General features: G+C 43.6%; 1 protein-coding gene across 1 annotated transcript in view; it reads right to left on the bottom strand.

Moving 5' to 3' along the window:
* Positions 1-3111: 3111 nt before the first annotated feature.
* Positions 3112-18410, bottom strand: part of cpn1 (carboxypeptidase N, polypeptide 1) — a 26737-nt gene continuing 11438 nt past the window's right edge. The window contains exons 4-9 of the mRNA XM_043712944.1: positions 17903-18085; positions 16850-16961; positions 15713-15852; positions 12786-12885; positions 6101-6219; positions 3112-3506 (exon numbers count right to left, since the gene is read on the bottom strand). Of these exons, the coding sequence (XP_043568879.1) occupies positions 3327-3506; positions 6101-6219; positions 12786-12885; positions 15713-15852; positions 16850-16961; positions 17903-18085 (834 nt within the window). The 3' untranslated portion in view covers positions 3112-3326. The remainder of the gene's footprint in view (positions 3507-6100; positions 6220-12785; positions 12886-15712; positions 15853-16849; positions 16962-17902; positions 18086-18410) is intronic.

The following is an 18410-nucleotide window of genomic DNA, read 5'->3' as shown; positions in this document are numbered from 1 at the left end:
TCCCCAGTAAACAGTCCCAGGACAATAATAGTTAGTTACACAGTCAGCTGGAGGGCAATTTGACTGAACTATCCAAAAAATGTCATGATTGTCATCTTGAATCAATCAAATAATGCTAAAATTTATGTGAGCAGTCATCTTATATTAGTCAAGGAATGGATACAGTCACAATATATACATTTGGGCAGCACGGTAGCACAGTGGTTAGCACTGCTGCCTCACAGCGCCAGAGACCCCGGTTCAATTCCCACCTCAGGCGATTGATTGTGTGGAGTTTACATGTTTCCCCGTGTCTGCGAGGGTTTCCTCCGGTTGCTCCGGTTTGCTCCCACAGTCCAAAATGTGCAGGTTAGGTGAATTGGCCATGCTAAATTGCCTGTAGTGTTAGGGGCAGAGGTAAATATAGGGGAATGGGTCTGGGTGGGCTGCGCTTCGGCGGGTCGGTGTGGACTTGTAGGGCCGAAGGGCCTGTTTCCACACTGTAAGTAATCTAATAATATCACCTGACTTTGCCACAACATTTTAAATATTGCCTCTAAAAATTTTATGTACTATCTTTTACTGAAACGAAAGATGATTTGTTCAGTCGTTAGAAATTCAAATTGGGTTAAAAATCAGCAATTGAACCGAACAAAAGGAGCTGGAATAGGCGAGAGTGTCCAAGAGGAAGGTGATCCCTTTAGCCGATTGATTGTGTGGAGTTTGCATGTTTCCCCGTGTCTGCGTGGGTTTCCTCCGGGTGCTCCGGTTTCCTCCCACAGTCCAAAATGTGCAGGTTAGGTGAATTGGCCATGCTAAATTGCCCGTAGTGTTAGGGGCAGGGGTAAGTATAGGGGAATGGGTCTGGGTGGGCTGCGCTTCGGCGGGTCGGTGTGGACTTGTAGGCCGAAGGGCCTGTTTCCACACTGTAAGTAATCTAATAATATCACCTGACTTTGCCACAACGTTTTAAATATTGCCTCTAAAAATTTTATGCACAATCTTTTACTGAAATGAAAGATGATTTGTTCAGTCGTTAGAAATTCAAATTGGGTTAAAAATCAGCAATTGAACCGAACAAAAGGAGCTGGAATAGGCGAGAGTGTCCAAGAGGAAGGTGATCCCTTTGGCTCCAACCTGATCTGTCCCAGCGCATGGTCACAGTCTTCATACCAGGGCAGAAGAGGAATAATGTTGATGAACTGTTTCTTCACCGGGTGAGAGTATGTCTCCCCCATAACAGAATACTGAAGTAGAGACTCCTTGTCACATTAGTTGGATGACACTCACACAGCCATCTCACTTTCATAACTCCCACCAAACACTTTTGGCCCAGCTGTCATAAAAACAGTTAAAAAGGCTTTTTTCATTGTGTGGTTTGAAGGAAATCATCAAAGGTGTGCAGGTCAGGTGAATTGGCCACGCTAAATTGTCCATAGTGTAAGGTGCATTAGTCAGAGGGAAATGGGACTGGCTGGGTTACTCTTTGGAAGGTCGGTGTGGGCTGAAGGGCATGTTTCCACACTGTAGGGAATCTAATCAAATCTAATCTAATTGCAATCAATTGGCAGAGGAGAAAATAGGGTGAGGATGTTGTGTAAACAACAGGTCAACAAAAAGACTGGGTTTGGGAAAAGAACCTTCCATTTGCCTCAGCATATCTAAATTAAGCCTTCAATTCACAACTGATGCTGCCAACCCTCCAGGATTATCTTGCAGAACCCAGAAAGTGATGAGCTGAAAATTGTTGAGAAAAGACACATTTTGCCAAAGGGTTTTTCATCTTGCAGCCATCAGGATCATTTGTATGAATTACAAATTCAAGGGGAAAAACCAACATTTAATCTGCGAGGAGGGAGTGCTAATTGGTTGGCCAGTGGAATAAACACTGTCCTGAGATGCACTATAAATGTTAGTTTCTCCTTGAATTGGTATTCTTGTGAAATGTCCTGATGAGCATAAAATGAAGGGCTTTGACAAAATGTGTCTTTTTTCAGCAATAATTTCAAGTTCTGTACTGCCAAAAGATTAAAGTGAAAGTTCATCTCCTTAAGCACAGAATCTTGCAAAATCCAGGGTGAAAAATATCATTGAAGCCAGAAAATAAAATGTATTCTTAAAAACAATTCTTGATAAATATTTGTTTATTTATTGTCATTTTAAAAAATTGTGCATGGGATATAGGACAAATTTTATTGCCTGTCCCTAATTACCCCCAAGAAGTCAGAAGTTAACACAGGCTCCACCTGACGAAGGAGCAGAGCTCCAAAAGTTTATGTTTTAAATAAACCCGTTGGACTATAACCTGGTGTCATGTGACTTCTGATTTTGCTCACCCCAGTCTAACACATCATGTAGCATCTCCACATCACGGCTACCCTTAAGAAGGTAGTGAGCTGCCTCCTTAAACTGCTGCAGATGCTTGGGATATGAAGATACCCAACCATACCATCTTTCATTGATTCTCTGAGTTATTTCAGTGTCATCCACATTGCTATGTGTGTGGAATGACATGTAGGCCAGATCAGTGTAAGATGGCAGATTTTCTTCTCTGTCGAGCAGAAAGGCATAAGAAATAGGAGCACATGTAGGCCATTCATCCCCTCAAAGCTGCCCACCATTCTACAAGGTCATGTTTGATCTGCCCTGGTTTCAACTTCTCTTTTGAATCAGCTCCTTATAGCCATCAACTCCTTGATATTTCAAAAATATTATTTGTAAAGGATATTATTGAACTAAATGGATTTTTATGACAGTGGACAGTGGTTACACAGTCACCAGGAAGTAAACTTATTATTCCAGATGTTTCTTTGAAATTTGAATTCAAATTTCATCTCGGTGGGATTATGAAGCCATGTTCTTAGGGTTCTAGTTTATTACTCCACCATCTCTCCCCACTCCTCTCTTTTCTCACAATTGCTCTCCCCTCCAACCCATTATCCAACCCAACCCATAGGCAAGCATAGGGTAACGAAGAGTTTTGTCACTTCCTCATTGGCTGGAGCAATGACAGATGTATTGGCTGACCAATGGCAAGAGCTTATGGTTGGAGCAGTTTGCAGTCAATGTGCTAAACCTCCAGGAACATGTCCAGTTAGAGTTGGCAATCCACAGGCATGAATTGAAATAAAATAAGGAAAAGCTGAATTTTAATTTTAAAAACATAAACAACATTACAGCAAAACTTTAAAGATGAAATATCTCTGTTCAGGTGCCTTTTCTGAGGTGATGCTCACCAAAGAAATTTCACCCCACTGTTTTCCCAATACCACGTCATGCAGTGTCATTGAGGGAAAACGGTTTGTATGAACAGCAAAGCGGCTGATTGTTGAGGAGGAGACGGGGTTTCAGTGGCCTTGAAAACGCCGCCCTGTACGTCGACGTTCCCTTAGCATCGGGGGTCCCTTCTCGGTTGTCCTTGAGTTCAGTCTGTGAAGGGAAACACCGCTAGTGATGGCTGAAGGCAGTGAGATGGTAGGCACACTGGTGCTGGGTGCAGCCAAAAATGGCACCAAATGGAAGTCAACCTGTAGGAAGATCAAAATTACAGGGTGGAAGAGATGGCACTCAGAAGGCAGGCTGAGAGCACAGTGTATTTTATTTCAGCAGAAAACAAGAAAAGAACTATGTACATTTGTATAGCACCTTTAATAGAGTAAAACAATCCTAAAAATGCTTCATAGGAGTGTTGTCAAACAAAACTTGGCACCTCGTCACACGAGGAGGTATTAGGAGATATGAGCAGTAGCTTGTTTTAAAGAGTGGCTTTAGGGAGGACAGTGTGGTCATGGGCTGGGGAATCGTGGAGAGGAAATCCCAGAGTATGGGGCCAAGGAAGTCACAGCCAATGGTGCAGTAAACGAAAATTAGAGATGTTAAAGAAACCAGATTTAGAGGAGCACAGATATCTTGGACAGCTGTCAGAGATTACAGAGATAGAGAGGAATAAGTCCACAAAATGATTTGAAAATAAGGTTAAAATTTTTAAATAAAAGCAGAAAATGCTGCAAAATGTGGAGGGGAAAAAAACGTTTTGAGTTCAGTGACATGACCCGATGGGATGCATGCGAGGATATTAAAGGAAGTAGCTACAAGGATACCTTTATTCAGAAAGAAAGGGACAGGAAAAATACAATGATGGGTGAGTTAGCTTATCATCCACCAGTGGGAAAATGTTGAAGTCGATTATAAAGGATGTAATAGCAGAGCGTTTAAAAATGCACAATATAACCAAGCAGAGTCAACATGGCTTCATGGAGGGGAAGTCATGCCTGACAAAGTTATTTCAGCTTTCTGAGGAGGTAGAAGCAGGATAGATAAAGGAGAAGCAGTAAATGTAATATATTAGGATTTCCATAAGTAGTCTGATTAGGCTCCTTAATAATACCAGGGGGCATGGTGTTGCAGGTAGAACATTCCCATGGGTAGATGATTAGCTAACTAATAGAAAACAGGGTTGGGATAAAGGGAGGACTTTTCCAGATGGCATCCTGTAACTAGTGGTGTGCCAAAATGCTCCGGCCACAATTATTTACAATATATATTAATGGATGCAGCAGGTTAATATACGATTGACAGGTTTGCAGATGACACAAAAATAGTGGGAAGGCAAGTGTTGAGGATAACACAAAGTCTACAGAGGGACATAGAGTGAGTGGACAAAAACTTGGCAGATGTAATATAATGTGGGAAAAAGGTGAGGTTATGCACTTTGTTATGAAAAACAGAAGAGGTAAATATTATTTAATTGGAAAGACTGTAGAAAGCCACAGCACAACGGGATTTGAGGGTACTCATGCCTGAGCCACAACAAGCTAAACTCCAATTTCTGTGGCTAATAGAGAAGTCAAATTGAATATTGGCCTTAGTTTTAAAGAAAATGCAGTTTAAAAAAATAGAGGTATTGGTAGAATCTATACAAAGCGCTGGTCAGACCATATCTGGAATACTGTGAACAGTTTTGGTCTCCTTATTTAAGAGAAGATATGGGCATTGGTGACTGTCCAGAGTGGTTCACTCAGTTGATGCTGGGTATGGTGGGATTTTCTTAGGAGGAGAACTTTTGAGTAGGTTGGGCCTGTACTCATTGAGGCAACCTTATCAAAATGCACAAATTTCTCAGGTACTTGATAGGTTAGAGATTGCTTCCCCACATGGGAGAGTTTACAAGCAGAGGATTTAATCTCAGGAGTCGCACATTTAAGACAGAGATGGGGAGGGGAATGTCTTCACTCAGACGGTTGTGAATCTGTGGAATTTGTTTCCACAGAAGGTTGTCAAGGCGGGTTCATTAAGTACATTCAAGGCTGAATTAAACAGCTTTTTAATGATTAAGAGAATCAAGGGTTATGGGTAAAAGGCAGGAAATGGAGTCGAGGATTATCAGGTCAACCACAATTGAGTTGATGATCAGAGTAGCAGATTCGAAGAGCTGAATGACCTACTTCTGCTTTTTCATTTTATTGATTCCTGATAAAGGTCTTACGCTTAAAACATCGATTCTCCTGCTCCTTTGATGCTGCCTGACCAGCTATGCTTTTCCAGCACCATACCCTTCAACTCTTCCATTTTATGGATTAGTGGTCCTGGAAGAGCACAGCAGTTCAGGCAGCATCCAAGGAGCTTCGAAATCGATGTTTCGGGCAAAAGCCCTTCATCAGGAATAAAGGCAGTGAGCCTGAAGCATGGAGAGATAATGTTCTAATGACCTTTTTCGGTGGTTTGCTAGAGTTGCAATTGAAATGTTCATCTGTTTCTCTCTCCACTGGATGCTGGCAAACCTTCTGCATTTCTCTAGTACTTTCTGATTTTATTTCAGATTTTAAATGATTTTATTCAAGTGTTTTAAAACTGGATTAGGAGACCAAGCCAGTCAGCAAACCCAGGGGGTGAAGGGAAATGGGACTTGGTGTGAGGAGGGAGATGGGAAGCAGGATGAGCTGAAGTTTATAGAGGGTGGAAATATGGGAGACTGCCCGGGGGTGGGAGTTGGAACAACTGGTGGCTCAGTGTCAAGCTTGGTTTTGTCTGGATGCTTGAGACATCTTGCTGTGTGAAAGGTGCTATATAGATACTGTAACATAGTAGACAAAATAAATATAAGTCTGGAAAGGAGACTCACCCGTGTTGGTTCACCAGCACCAACACTGACAAGAATAGTTTGACCTTTATAACCTGGCGCTGAGGCAGTGACCAGATATTTCCCCGGCAACAACAGACGGAAATAGTCTCCACCGATACCTCAAAACAAAACCAAATGATCTTTACCCAAATATATCCAACGCATAGTTACAACACTTAGTGTAAAGCAAAGCCCTGTGCAACAACCTGAGGGGAAAAGGGGGATAATTCCCAGCTTTGGCCAGGCTGCAAGGCAAAGCATCAAACTCAGAAATGCCCTGGCTCACCCCAGTCCCTCACTGAGCAAACCTTTCTTGCTCTTCCCGTGATCTTTCAACATGACAACGTTCACCACTTTGTTTCCACCTCAAAGTAATTCCCTTGGTCGTTAAGAAGAGATCCAAGACCAGCACAGTGGCCAATGAGGTTGCCAGTTCAAGTGGAACTTGAGAGGGTTGGGTGAGAATCTCTCAGGGATGTTACCACATCCTACTTTGCTTCCTGTTCAATTCTCTCTGACCCCGAGAAGATATAGAGTCATAGAGTGATAGAATCATACAGCATGGAAACAGATCCTTCAGTCCAACTTATCCATACTGACCAGACATCCGAATTGGACCTGTTAGCATTTGGCCCATATCCCTCTAAACCTTTACTACCCATATACCCATCCAGGTGCCTGTTAAATGTTGTAATTGTATTCACCACTTCCTCTGGCAGCTCATTTCATACAAGCACCACCCTCTACGCTGACCTTAAACTTATGTCCTCTAGTTTTGGACCCCCATTATCCTAGAAAAAAAGACCTTGGCTATTCACTCTATCCATATCCCTCATGATTGTATAAACTTCTATAAAGTCACCCCTCAAACTCCACAGCTCCAGGAAAAAATGCTCCAGCCTATTCAGCCTCTACAACACAAACCCTCCAGTCCCAACAACATCCTTGTATGTTTTTCTGCATCCTCTCAAGTTTACCAACATCCTTCGAAGGGCAACCAGAATTGTACACAGTATTCTAAATGTGGCCTCATCGATGTCTTGTACAGCCGCAACATGAGATCCCAACATTGCTCAATGTTCTGACCAATGAAGGCAAGTGTGCCAAATGCCTTCTTCACCACCCTGTCTACGTGCAACTCCACTTTCAAGGAACAATGCCCCTGCACCCCAAGGTGTCTTTGTTTGGTAACATTCCCCAGGACCCTACCATTAAGTGTACAAGTCCTGCCCTGTTTTGCCTTTCCAAAATGCACACCTCACATTTATCTAAATTAAACTCCATCTGCCACTCCTCAGCCCATTGGTCCTGATCAAGGTTCCATTGTACTTTAAGAAAATCTTCTTCACAGTCTACTGCACCACCTATTTTCATGTCACCTGCAAACTTCCTAACCATACCTCCTATATTTACATCCAAATTTGAATGTGAGTGTCATTTATAAATGACAAAAAGCAATAGACCCAGCTCCGATCCTTGTGGCACACCACTGGTCACAGACCTCCAATCTGAAAAGCAATCCTCTACCAACATCCTCTGTTTTCTACCTTTGAGCCAATTTTGTATCCAATTAGCTAGTCCCCCCTGGATGCCATGTGATCTAACCTTACTAACTTGTCTACCATGCAGAAGTTGTTGAACTCTTTGCTGAAGTCCATTGTTCTGCCCTTATCAATATTCTTTGTCACCTCTTCAAAAAGCTCAAGCAAGTTAGTGAGACACTATTTCCCACTCACAAAGCCATGTTGACTATCCCTAATCAGTCCTTGCCTTTTCAAATGCATGCAAGTCCTGTCTCTCAGAATTCCCTCCAACAAGTTAACCACCACTGACGTAAGGCTGACCTGTCTATAGTTTCTTGGCTTTTCCTTACAGGCTTTCTTATATAATGGCGCCACATTAGCCAACTTCTGGCACCTTACCTGTGGCTGTTAATGATAAAAATATCTCAGCAAGGGGCCCAGCAATCTCTGCCCTAGTTTCCCACAAAGTTCTGGGAAATATCTGATCAGGCCCTTGGATTTATTGACCTTTACTCATGATAAGACCTCCAACACCTCCCCTTCTGTAATATGAACTCTTTTCAAGACATCACTATTTATTTTTCCAAGTTCCCGAGCTTTCATGTCCTTCGACACAGTAAATACTGATTGAAATATTTGTTTAGTATCTCATCCATCTCCCATGGTTCCACACGTAGATGGCCTTGTTGATTTTTAAGGGGCCCTATTCTCTCCCTTGTTACTGTTTTGCCCTTAGTGTACTTAAAGAATCTCTTCAGAGGCTCCTTAACTCTATTTGCCAATGCTATCTCATGTCCCCTCTTTGAGTACACTCCAACTGCCCTTATACTCCTCTAGGTTATCACTCAATCCCAGCTGTCTATACCTGACACATGCCTACTTTTTTTCTTGACCAAAGCCTTGATTTCTTGAGTCATCCAACATTCCATATGCTTATCAGCCTTGCCCTTCGCACTAACAGGAACATACTGTCTCTGAAGTCTTGTTATCTCATTTTAAAAGCCTCCCACTTCCCAACCATCCTTTACCTATGAACAGCCTTCCTCAGTTAACTTTTGAAAGTTCCTGTCTAATACTGTCAAAATTGGCCTTACTCCAATTTAAAACTTGAACTTTTAGATCTGGTCTATCCTTTCCATAGCTATTTTCAAACTAATAGAATTATGATCATTTGTTCCAAAATGGTCCACATTTCCCCTACTTTATTTCCCAACAGAAGGTCAAGTATTGCACCTTTTGTCAGTATACATCTACAGGGCGGCACAGTGGCTCAGTGCCAGGGACCCAGGTTCAATTCCAGCCTTGGGTGACTGTCTGTGTGGAGTTTGCACATTCTCCTCTTGCCTGCGTGGGTTTCCTCTGGGTGCTCCAGTTTCCTCCCACAGTCCAAAGATGCGCAGATTAGGTGAATTGGCCATGCTAAATTGCCCATAGTGTATGTGTATTAGTCAGAAGGAAATGGGTCTGGGTAGGTTACTCTTTGAAGGGTCGGTGTGGACTTGTTGGGCTGAAAGGCCTGTTTCCACACTGTAGGGGAATCTAATTTACATATTGATTGAGAAAGTTTTCTTGTACACATTTAACACATTCCTCCCCATTCAAGCCCTTAACACTATGATAGTCCTAATCTAGGTTTGGAAAGTTAAGATGCCCAACCCTTACAAACCTATTATTCTTACAGATATCTCAAATTCATCTCACTCCCTAGGACCTTACCATTAAGTGTATAAGTCCTGCTAAGATTTACTTTCCCAAAACGCAGCACCTCGCATTTATCTGAATTAAACTCCATCTGCCACTTCTCAGCCCATTGGCCCATCTGGTCAAGATCCTGTTGTAATCTGAGATAACCCTCTTCGCTGTCCTTTACATCTCCAATTTTGGTGTCATCTGCAAACTTACTAACTGTACCTCTTATGCTCACATCCAAATCATTTATGTAAATGATTAAAAGCAGAGGACCCAGCACCGATCCTTGTGGCACTCCACTAGTCACAGGCCTCCAGTCTGAAAAACAACCCTCTACCACCACCCTCTGTCTTCTACCTTTGAGCCAGTTCTGTATCCAAATGGCTAGTTCTCCCTGTATTCCATGAGATCTAACCTTGCTAATCAGTCTCCCATGGGGAACCTTGTCGAACACAATACTGAAGTTCATATAGATCACATCTACTGCTCTGCCCTCATCAATCCTCTTTGTTACTTCTTCAAAAAACCCAACTTTGTGAGACATGATTTCCCATGCACAAAGCCATGTTGACTATCCCGAATCAGTCCTTGCCTTTCCAAATACATGTACATCCTGTCCCACAGGATTCTCTCCCACAACTTGCCCACCACCGACGTCAGGCTCACTGGTCTATAGTTCCCTGGCTTGTCCTTACCACCCTTCTTCAAGAGTGGCACCACATTAGCCAACCTCCAGTCTTCCGGCACATCACCTGTGACTATCGATGATACAAATACCTCAGCAAGAGGCCCAGCAATCACTGCCCTCACTTCCCACAGAGTTATCAGGTCCTGGGGATTTACCCACCTTTAACCATTTCAAGGCATCCAGCACTTCCTCCTCTGTAATCTGGACATTTTGCAAGATGTCACCATCTATTTCCCTACAGTCTCTATCTTCCATATCCTTTTCCACAGTAAATACTGATGCAAAATATTCATTTAGTATCTCCCCCATTTTCTGCGGCTCCACACAAAGGCCACCTTGCTGATCTTTGAGGTGCCCTATTCTCTCCCTAGTTACCCTTTTGTCCTTAATGTATTTGTAAAAACCCTTTCGATTCTCCTTAATTCGATTTGCCAAAGCTATCTCATGTCCCCTTTTTTTCCCTCCTGATTTCCTTCTTAAGTACACTCCTACTGCCTTTATACTCTTCCCAGGATTCACTCGATCTATCCTGTCTATACCTTACATATGCTTCCTTCTTTTTCTTAACCAAACTCTCAATTTCTTTAGTCATCCAGCATTCCCTATACCTACCAGCCTTTCCTTTCACTTTGACAAGAATATACTTCTTCTGAAATCTCGTTATCTCATTTCTGAAGGCTTCTCATTTTCCATACGTCCCTTTACCTGCGAACATCTGCCTCCAATCAGTTTTTGAAAGTTCTTGCCTAATACCGTCAAAATTGGCCTTTCTCCAATTTAGAACTTCAACTTTTAGATCTGGTCTATCCTTTTCCATCACTATTTTAAAACTAATAGAATTATGGTCGCTGGCCCCAAAATGTTCCCCTACTGACACCTCGGTCACCTGCCCTGCCTTATTTCCCTAGAGTAGATCAAGTTTTGCACCTTCTCTTGTAGGTACATTCACATACTGAATCAGAAAATTGACTTGTACCCACTTAACAAATTCCTCTCCATCTAAACCTTTAACATTATGGCAGTCCCAGTCTATGTATGGAAAGTTAAAATCCCCTACCATAACCACCCTATTATTCTTACAGATAGCTGAGATCTCCTTACACGTTTGTTTCTCAATTTCCTTCTGACTATTGCATTAAGTTGAATGCAGTTTAATTAATCAGTCTTACCCTGTTCTCTCCCAAGCTGTTGTTTGTCTTGATTATTTGACCTGCTCCCCTTATCTACAACCTTTTCTTCTTTCTCACTACCACTTTGGTTCACCAACCCTCCTCGTCACTAGTTTAAAGCCTCCTGAGTAGCACTCGGAAATCTCCCTGCAAGAGATTTGTCCTCTTCAATTCAGTTGGAACCTGTCCCTCTTATAGATCTCAAAAGTCCAAATATGTGAATCCTTGCTCCCTGCTCCAGCTCCTCAGCCACACATTTATCTGCTCTATCCTCCTCTTCCTACTCTCATGATCACATGGCATTGGTAATAGTCCAGATACTACTACCCTCGACTGACTTTTTAACTTCCTGCCTAGTTTCCTATATTCTTTCTGCAGAACCTCATCCCTTTCCCTACCTAAGTCATTGGTAACAATGTGCACAGTGAACTCCTTCTGGTCACTCCCCCCTTTCAGTGCATTCTATATCACTCCAAGACATCTTTGACTCTGGCACCAGGAAGGCAACATACCATCCTGATGTCTCGCTGATGGCCCCAGACTACAGAGCTGCCTATTACAGTTGATCGCTTGGAACCTGACATACCCCTCATTTAAGTAGAGCTAAACCTACTGTCAGTGCAATACTCCCCTAAGACGCCCACCCCCCCCCCCCCCCAAAGTATCCAAAACGGCATATTTAACGGGCCGTTAACATGATTGACAAAATGGGGACACTGTTTCTAAATTGCAAAATTTTAAAGTGTGTATTGGTTATAATGCGATTTCAGGCCCATTAGTTTAAATGGTGCCACTATTACACGATTTTCTTATAACATGGGGTTGCACGAGAATAGAACTACTGCGATTTGGAAGAATGAACTGTACCTGTATGAGTTGGGGATAACCACAGGAGACTCCTGCACTGTCTGGCTACTTCCACTACTATTCCTAGCAGTCAACCACCTACCTGACTGTTTCTGCAGTGTCTGCACCTTTCTGAAACATCTATCTCTCCCACCCCTTTGCTCTTGTATACATTTTTAAAATTCTTCTTTGGAATGAGAGAGTGCTGGCTAGACTGGCAGCATTCCAGTGCCCATCCTTAACTGCCCCTTGAAAATGTGGCCTTCTTGAGCCACCGCCATCCTTTGGGGTGTAAGGGACACCCACAATGTTGTTATGGAGGGGGTCCCAAGGGTTTTGAAGGAATGATGGTATATTTCCAAATCAGGTGGTGAATGGCTTTGACGGGAACTTGTGGGTAGAGGTGTTCCATATATTTGCCACCCTTGTCCTTCCAGATGGTTAGGGTCATGAGTTTGAATGGTGCTGTTGAAAGGACTGAGTTACCACAGTGCATCAGGTATATGGTACATACTGCTGCTAAGTGTTGACAGTGGAGGGAGTGAATGTTTTTTGCTTGTGGTGCCAATCAGGAGTGCAGCTTTGTTTGTGAATGGTGTTAAGCATCTCCATGTGTCCAGAAGAAATGACAGCAACACAAACTGAGGATCAAGTTGCCCAAATTGCATGTGGAAGGTGAGATGGAGATAAAGTTGACAAGGGGTGCAATTCCACAGAAGGAAGAAAAATGAGGTTCTGAACAAATTGCAGCGTATTGTCATGGCACCCACCTGAGGTAATATCATGGTTAATAGTAGAAACTGAAATGACAGCCTTGGGAATCCCATTGTTGTTTTCATCCAAGACCATCCCTTTAATCCCTTTGTGAATCTGAAACCAATGAAGAAGGAGCAAATCAAAATCTCGCAATTCACCATCTACATTGTTCCTCTACTCTTAAACTAAAGTAAACAGAAAGTAAAGCTCCCTCAATTCCAACCCTATCAAACATTCCCAGAACAGGGACAGCACAGGGTTAGATATAGTGTAAAGCTCCCTCTTTTTTTTTAGAATTGAAAATAAACTATAAGTAAAGCTCAGTCTCAGGACAGGTCTAGCATGGGGTTAGGATACAGGGTAAAGCCCCCTTTATACTGTTCCCATCAAACATCCCAGGACAGGTACAGCACAGAGTTAGATACAGGGTAAAGCCCCCTTTATACTGTTCCCATCAAACATCCCAGGACAGGTACAGCACAGAATTAGAATCAGGGTAAAGGCTCCTTTATACTGTTCCCATCAAACATCCCAGGACAGGTACAGCACAGAATTAGATACAGGGTAAAGCTCCCTCTGCACTGCCGCATCAAAATCTCTCAGGGCAGGTACAGCATGGGGGTAGATGCAGAGTATAGCTTTCTCGACATGGTCACTGTCGAACACTCACAGGACAGGGACAATTCTGGATTAGAAATGGAGTAAAGGTCCTTTTACTCTTTTAAACTGAAATTAAAACTCCCCCTAGACTGTCTCCACCAAACATTTCTTAGTACAGGTAAGCATGAGATTAGATACAGAATAATATTCCCTCTACATTGTGTTTACTTGAAAGTATCTGATGTAACAAAGTGTCACTTGGGCAAATTGATAAGCTATGTTTTTGTTTTTTTTTTAAATTTACTAAATCAGATAAGATTCTTGAACTGTTGTGTTGGAATTTGTACCTTTACTCTCAGAGCAGCAGCGTAGGTCTCTAGTTCAGTGATATGACCACAACACCACTGCCTCTTCCCAAGCTGTGTTTCTAATACGTTCTAATCAATGACACACCTTTGGAGTAGAAAGGACTTGAACCCAGGCTTACTGGCTCAGAAGTAGGCGCACCACCACCGCACCACAAGAGCTCAAGCTGTATTTTGGAATTTTATGACGATCAACAGTGGTTATATGGTCCCCCTTAGACCAGCTTCCTTCCACCCCAAACCTTTAATTTCTAGATTTTCACTGAATTAAAAATTCTACAATGATGGGCTTTGCTTCCATGTCCTCAGTGCATTAGCATGGGGTTCATGGACTACTAGTGACATTGCCAATATGCCAATGCCTCCTCTCAACTTGTGTTTTTATTTTTCTAGAAGTGTTATCACACACAAGTCAGTGACTTTTCCACCACCAAAATCACCGTGACGTTTTTTTTGTGTTTTGTTTTCCTTCTTAATTCCATTCAGAAAGTACGGAGGCATGGGATACAGGGAGGTCTGGCTGTCTGGATACAGAATTGGCTGGCCCACAGAAGACAGAGGGTGGTGGTAGATGGAAAACATTCAGTCTGGAGCTCAGTGACCAGTGGTGTTCTGCAGAGATCAGCTCTGGGACCTCTGCTCTTTATGATCTTTATAAATGACTTGGATGAGGAAGTGGAAGGGTGGGTTAGTAAGTTTACGGTTGACACGAAGGTTGATGGAGTTGTGGATAGTGTGGAAGGCTGTTGTAGGTTGCAACGGGACATTGACAGGATGCAGAGCTGGGCTGATAAGTGGCAGATGGAGTTCAACCAGGGAAAGTGTGACGTGATTCACTTTGGAAGCATTCAAATTTGAATGCAGAATACAGGGTTAAAGGCAGGATTCTTGGCAGTGTGGAGAAACAGAGGGATGTTGGGGTCCATGTCCACAGATCCCTCAAAGTTGCTACCCAGGTTGTTAGGGTTGTTAAGAAAGCATATGGTGTGTTGGCTTTCATTAGGAGTAGGGTTGAGTTTAGCAGCCATGAGGTTATGCTGCAGCTCTATAGAGCCCTGGTTAGACCACAGTTGGAATATTGTGTTCAGTTCAAGTCGCTTCATTTTAGGGAAGATGTGGAAGCTTTAAAGAGGGTGCAGAGGAGCGTTACCAGGACGTTGCCTGGACTGGAGGGCATTTCTCATGAAGAAAGGTTGAGGGAGCTAAGGCTTTTTTCATTGGAGCGAAGAAGGAGAAGAGGTGACTTGATAGAGATGTACAAGATGTTGAGACGACTAGATAGAGTGGATAGCCAGAAACTTTTTCCCATGGTGGAAATGTCTATCAGAGGGGGCATCATTTTAAGGTAATTGGAGGATAGTTTTGGGGAGATGCCAGAGGTAAGTTCTTTACACAGAGAGTGGTAGGTGCATGGAATGCACTGTCAGCAGAGCCTAACACCAGACACCTGAAGTAATCACTCTATCTGGAACTTGGTTGTGTCACAACACTCCCATGAGGACAATGGAAACACTTTAGAGATGGTCTCAAAATGTCTCAGATGTCCTGCATACTTATCAGAGACCCTGGCTCTTGTGACTGACCAAAATGGAAGAGGTTTATTTCAGAAGACACCAAACACATCAAGAGACTTTGTCAGGAATACAAAGATGAAGGCAGGGTGTTGGAGGGAACCACAAAACTGTATTCGGATTCCAACAACTTCCACCCAACTCGCCAAATGCCAGCCTCCCCATGCAGGCCAGAGTCTGCAGACCCTCCAATGGACTTGTTAGCCATTTCCCAAGCTGGAGTGGAAACAAATCACCCTTGATCCTGAGGGACTGCCTCAGAATAAGACAAAAGTGTATAGCTGTAAGCAAACCTCTGTGTCCGTAACACAGTTGGATTTGGATTATCTCCAGGGATCGACCCAGTGGAATTCAGCCCCATCAGCTGGGTGGATCGAACAAGCAAGAACCGCAGGACAGACTCACCTCCTCAATGAATGCCAGCAATGCCTCACGATTCCCATACCATTCTCTCTGCAGCTCGTGCTGTGGTGGGAATTTCTTGCAGCTCAGTTCCAGTGTGATTTCAAAACAGTTGGTGTGGAGATAGTTGAAGTCCTGCATCCCTGTGTGAACAAAGTCCAAGGGAAAGAAGAGATTGATAATTGAGGCCTAGTCACACACTTGACAACGACAATCCCCTCACTCCCTACTCACAGTGTGGTGTCAGGCAGTGCCACTGCCTGGGCCATTGAGGAGATAATGTGGAATTGGATCAGAAGGGTCAGGAACAACAGGTTTGCTCTCAAGTTGGTGTTCACTGGATCCCAATTAGCATATGGCTGTTACCCTGGTCAGAGGAATCGAGAACTCAGAGGCACTGTCCAGGGTAAAGGGGGTCAGCCATTTAGGACTGAGTTGAGAAGGAAATTCTTCCCCCCGAAGATAGTGAATCTTTGGAATTCTCTACCCCAGTGAATTGTGGAGCCTCCATCAATGAATACACTGAAGGTCAAGATGGACTGATGTTTGATCTCTCAGGGAATCGAGGGACATGGGTAATGAGTGGGAAAGTGGAGGGGGAGACCCCAGATCAGTCCTGATCGTACTGAATGGCAGAACAGACCCGATGGGCCAAATGGTGCACTCCTGCTGCTGAGGTTCCCGAACTCAGAAGGAAAACAGGATTGTTGCGCAGACTGTGGGAAGATCAAGGACAGGAATCAAAGTTGTTAAGAATGGAGGTTGCAGACAATTCCAATGGGAGCATGTGCTGGGGAGCACACACAGCTCATTTGATCGAATCACCTCTCGATTTCAGAAGTGAGCGGTGGGAGGGATTCTGCTGCCCACCCTCATACAATCCTTTACACCCCAAAACAGGTCAAAGGTGAAACGGTGGGTCCATGTACTTGGCTTCCTCAGGCACTCTAGAAAACCAGCAAACACACCAAGGACTGGCCCAATTAAGATGGAGTGAAGAGAGAGAGAGAGGGGGAGAGACAGACACAGAGAGGATGAGGGAGAGTGAAGGAGAGACAAAGAGAGGAGGTAGTGTAGAAGGGCACAGTCAGACAGAAGGGGGGAGTGGACAGACACAGTGACACGTATAGATAGTCTTACCTCTGGAAAGTGAGTACCAACTGGCTCCATTTGTTATGCCCTCAGGAAAATAGTCTCCGCAGTTGGATCCATTGTGCATCCAACCATGAGAGTACGAGTAAACCTTAGCGAGCTAGAGTAGAGCAGGGAGATAGGAAACTGATTCTGGATCAGTGGTGAATCCAGCACTATTTCTAGATTTCCACAAAAACATTCTCAGTTATTCAAGGTTGAAAACACTTTATTTCCATGTTTCCCTTCACTCTTACTCTGCAATTACATCTCAAACTGCCCCACTTGGGGTTTCAGTAATGAAAGGGACAGCTTATAAACTACACTACACCTCCTCCCTCTGCTGGACATTAGAAATATAACAGGTGCAAAGCAATTGCCAAAGATGTTTGACCAAAATACTCCCAAAAAACACAAGAAATTCACTTCACAGTGTGGACAAAAAAAATCCAATTTCTGGATTTCTGCTACAATATAAACCTCTTGAGCTGCTGATTAAATTCTAGTCTCTAACTCACTCCCAGGCATCTGTTATTCTATATATAAACTAACCTGAACTCCTCAATTAGACACAGTCTATAACTCACTCCCAATGTCTATTGTTCTACATATAAACCCCTGAAGTCCTTGATTAACTCACAGGCACAGGATTGAAACGATGCATCCTACTGCACTAGTGTGAGATTTTGCATCTTATCGAGGCCGACTCTTCTAATACTGCACTGAAATAGTACTGCACTGTCAGAGATGCCTTTTGTTTTTTGAGGAGCTGTTAAATCGAGGTCACGTTTGTGCTCTTCAGCAAGATTGCATGCCATTGATTCGATGAAGAGCAGGGGATTTCTCCCTGGTGTCCTGGGATGTGTCTCAAACAACATCGTCAGATTAACTGGTCATTATCACATTGCAATTTGCGGCATCTTTCTGTATCTAAACAGGCTGCCACTTTTTTTGCATTAAAACAGTAACTGTACTTGGAAATGTACTCCACTGTGCGCAAATCCATTTGTGAATTCCCAAGAATGTGACAGGCAGTAGAGAAATGTAAGTTCTGTTCTTTACCTTCTGGAAGAGCTTGTGGTCGGGTGTGGTGGAGATAATTCTTCGGTACGGGCCTCTGCCAATGGGTTCCGTAGCCTTGTCGAAGGGGTAATTAGCCACCACAGCCCCCCCGTGCAAGTTGGCCGACAAGACAAAGTTGTAGCTCTGCATCCACCGGATAACTGCATAGGTCTCCTGCTCAGTCTGGGTGAGAGGGGAAAGAATCAACTCGAAATAGCGTCACACTACACTTATCCCCATTGACACCCGCACTCCCCACCCTTACCCATACCCTCACCTGCACTTCCCCACCCTCACCCACATCTTCACCCGCATTCCCCAACCTTACCCACACCATCACCCGCACTCCCCACCCTTACCCACACCCTCACCCCTGGAAATGTGTTGCTGGAAAAGCGCAGCAGGTCAGGCAGCATCCAGGGAATAGGAGAATCGACGTTTCGGGCATAAGCCCTTCTTCACCCCCCACCCTTATCCCCATCCACACCCCCTTTACTCACACCCTCAC

This window comes from Chiloscyllium plagiosum, chromosome 22 (genome assembly GCF_004010195.1).
Source record: "Chiloscyllium plagiosum isolate BGI_BamShark_2017 chromosome 22, ASM401019v2, whole genome shotgun sequence".
Lineage (NCBI taxonomy): Eukaryota > Metazoa > Chordata > Chondrichthyes > Orectolobiformes > Hemiscylliidae > Chiloscyllium > Chiloscyllium plagiosum.
The sequence above is the reverse complement of the archived record's forward strand: the minus strand, read 5'-3'. Positions and strand labels throughout refer to the sequence as shown.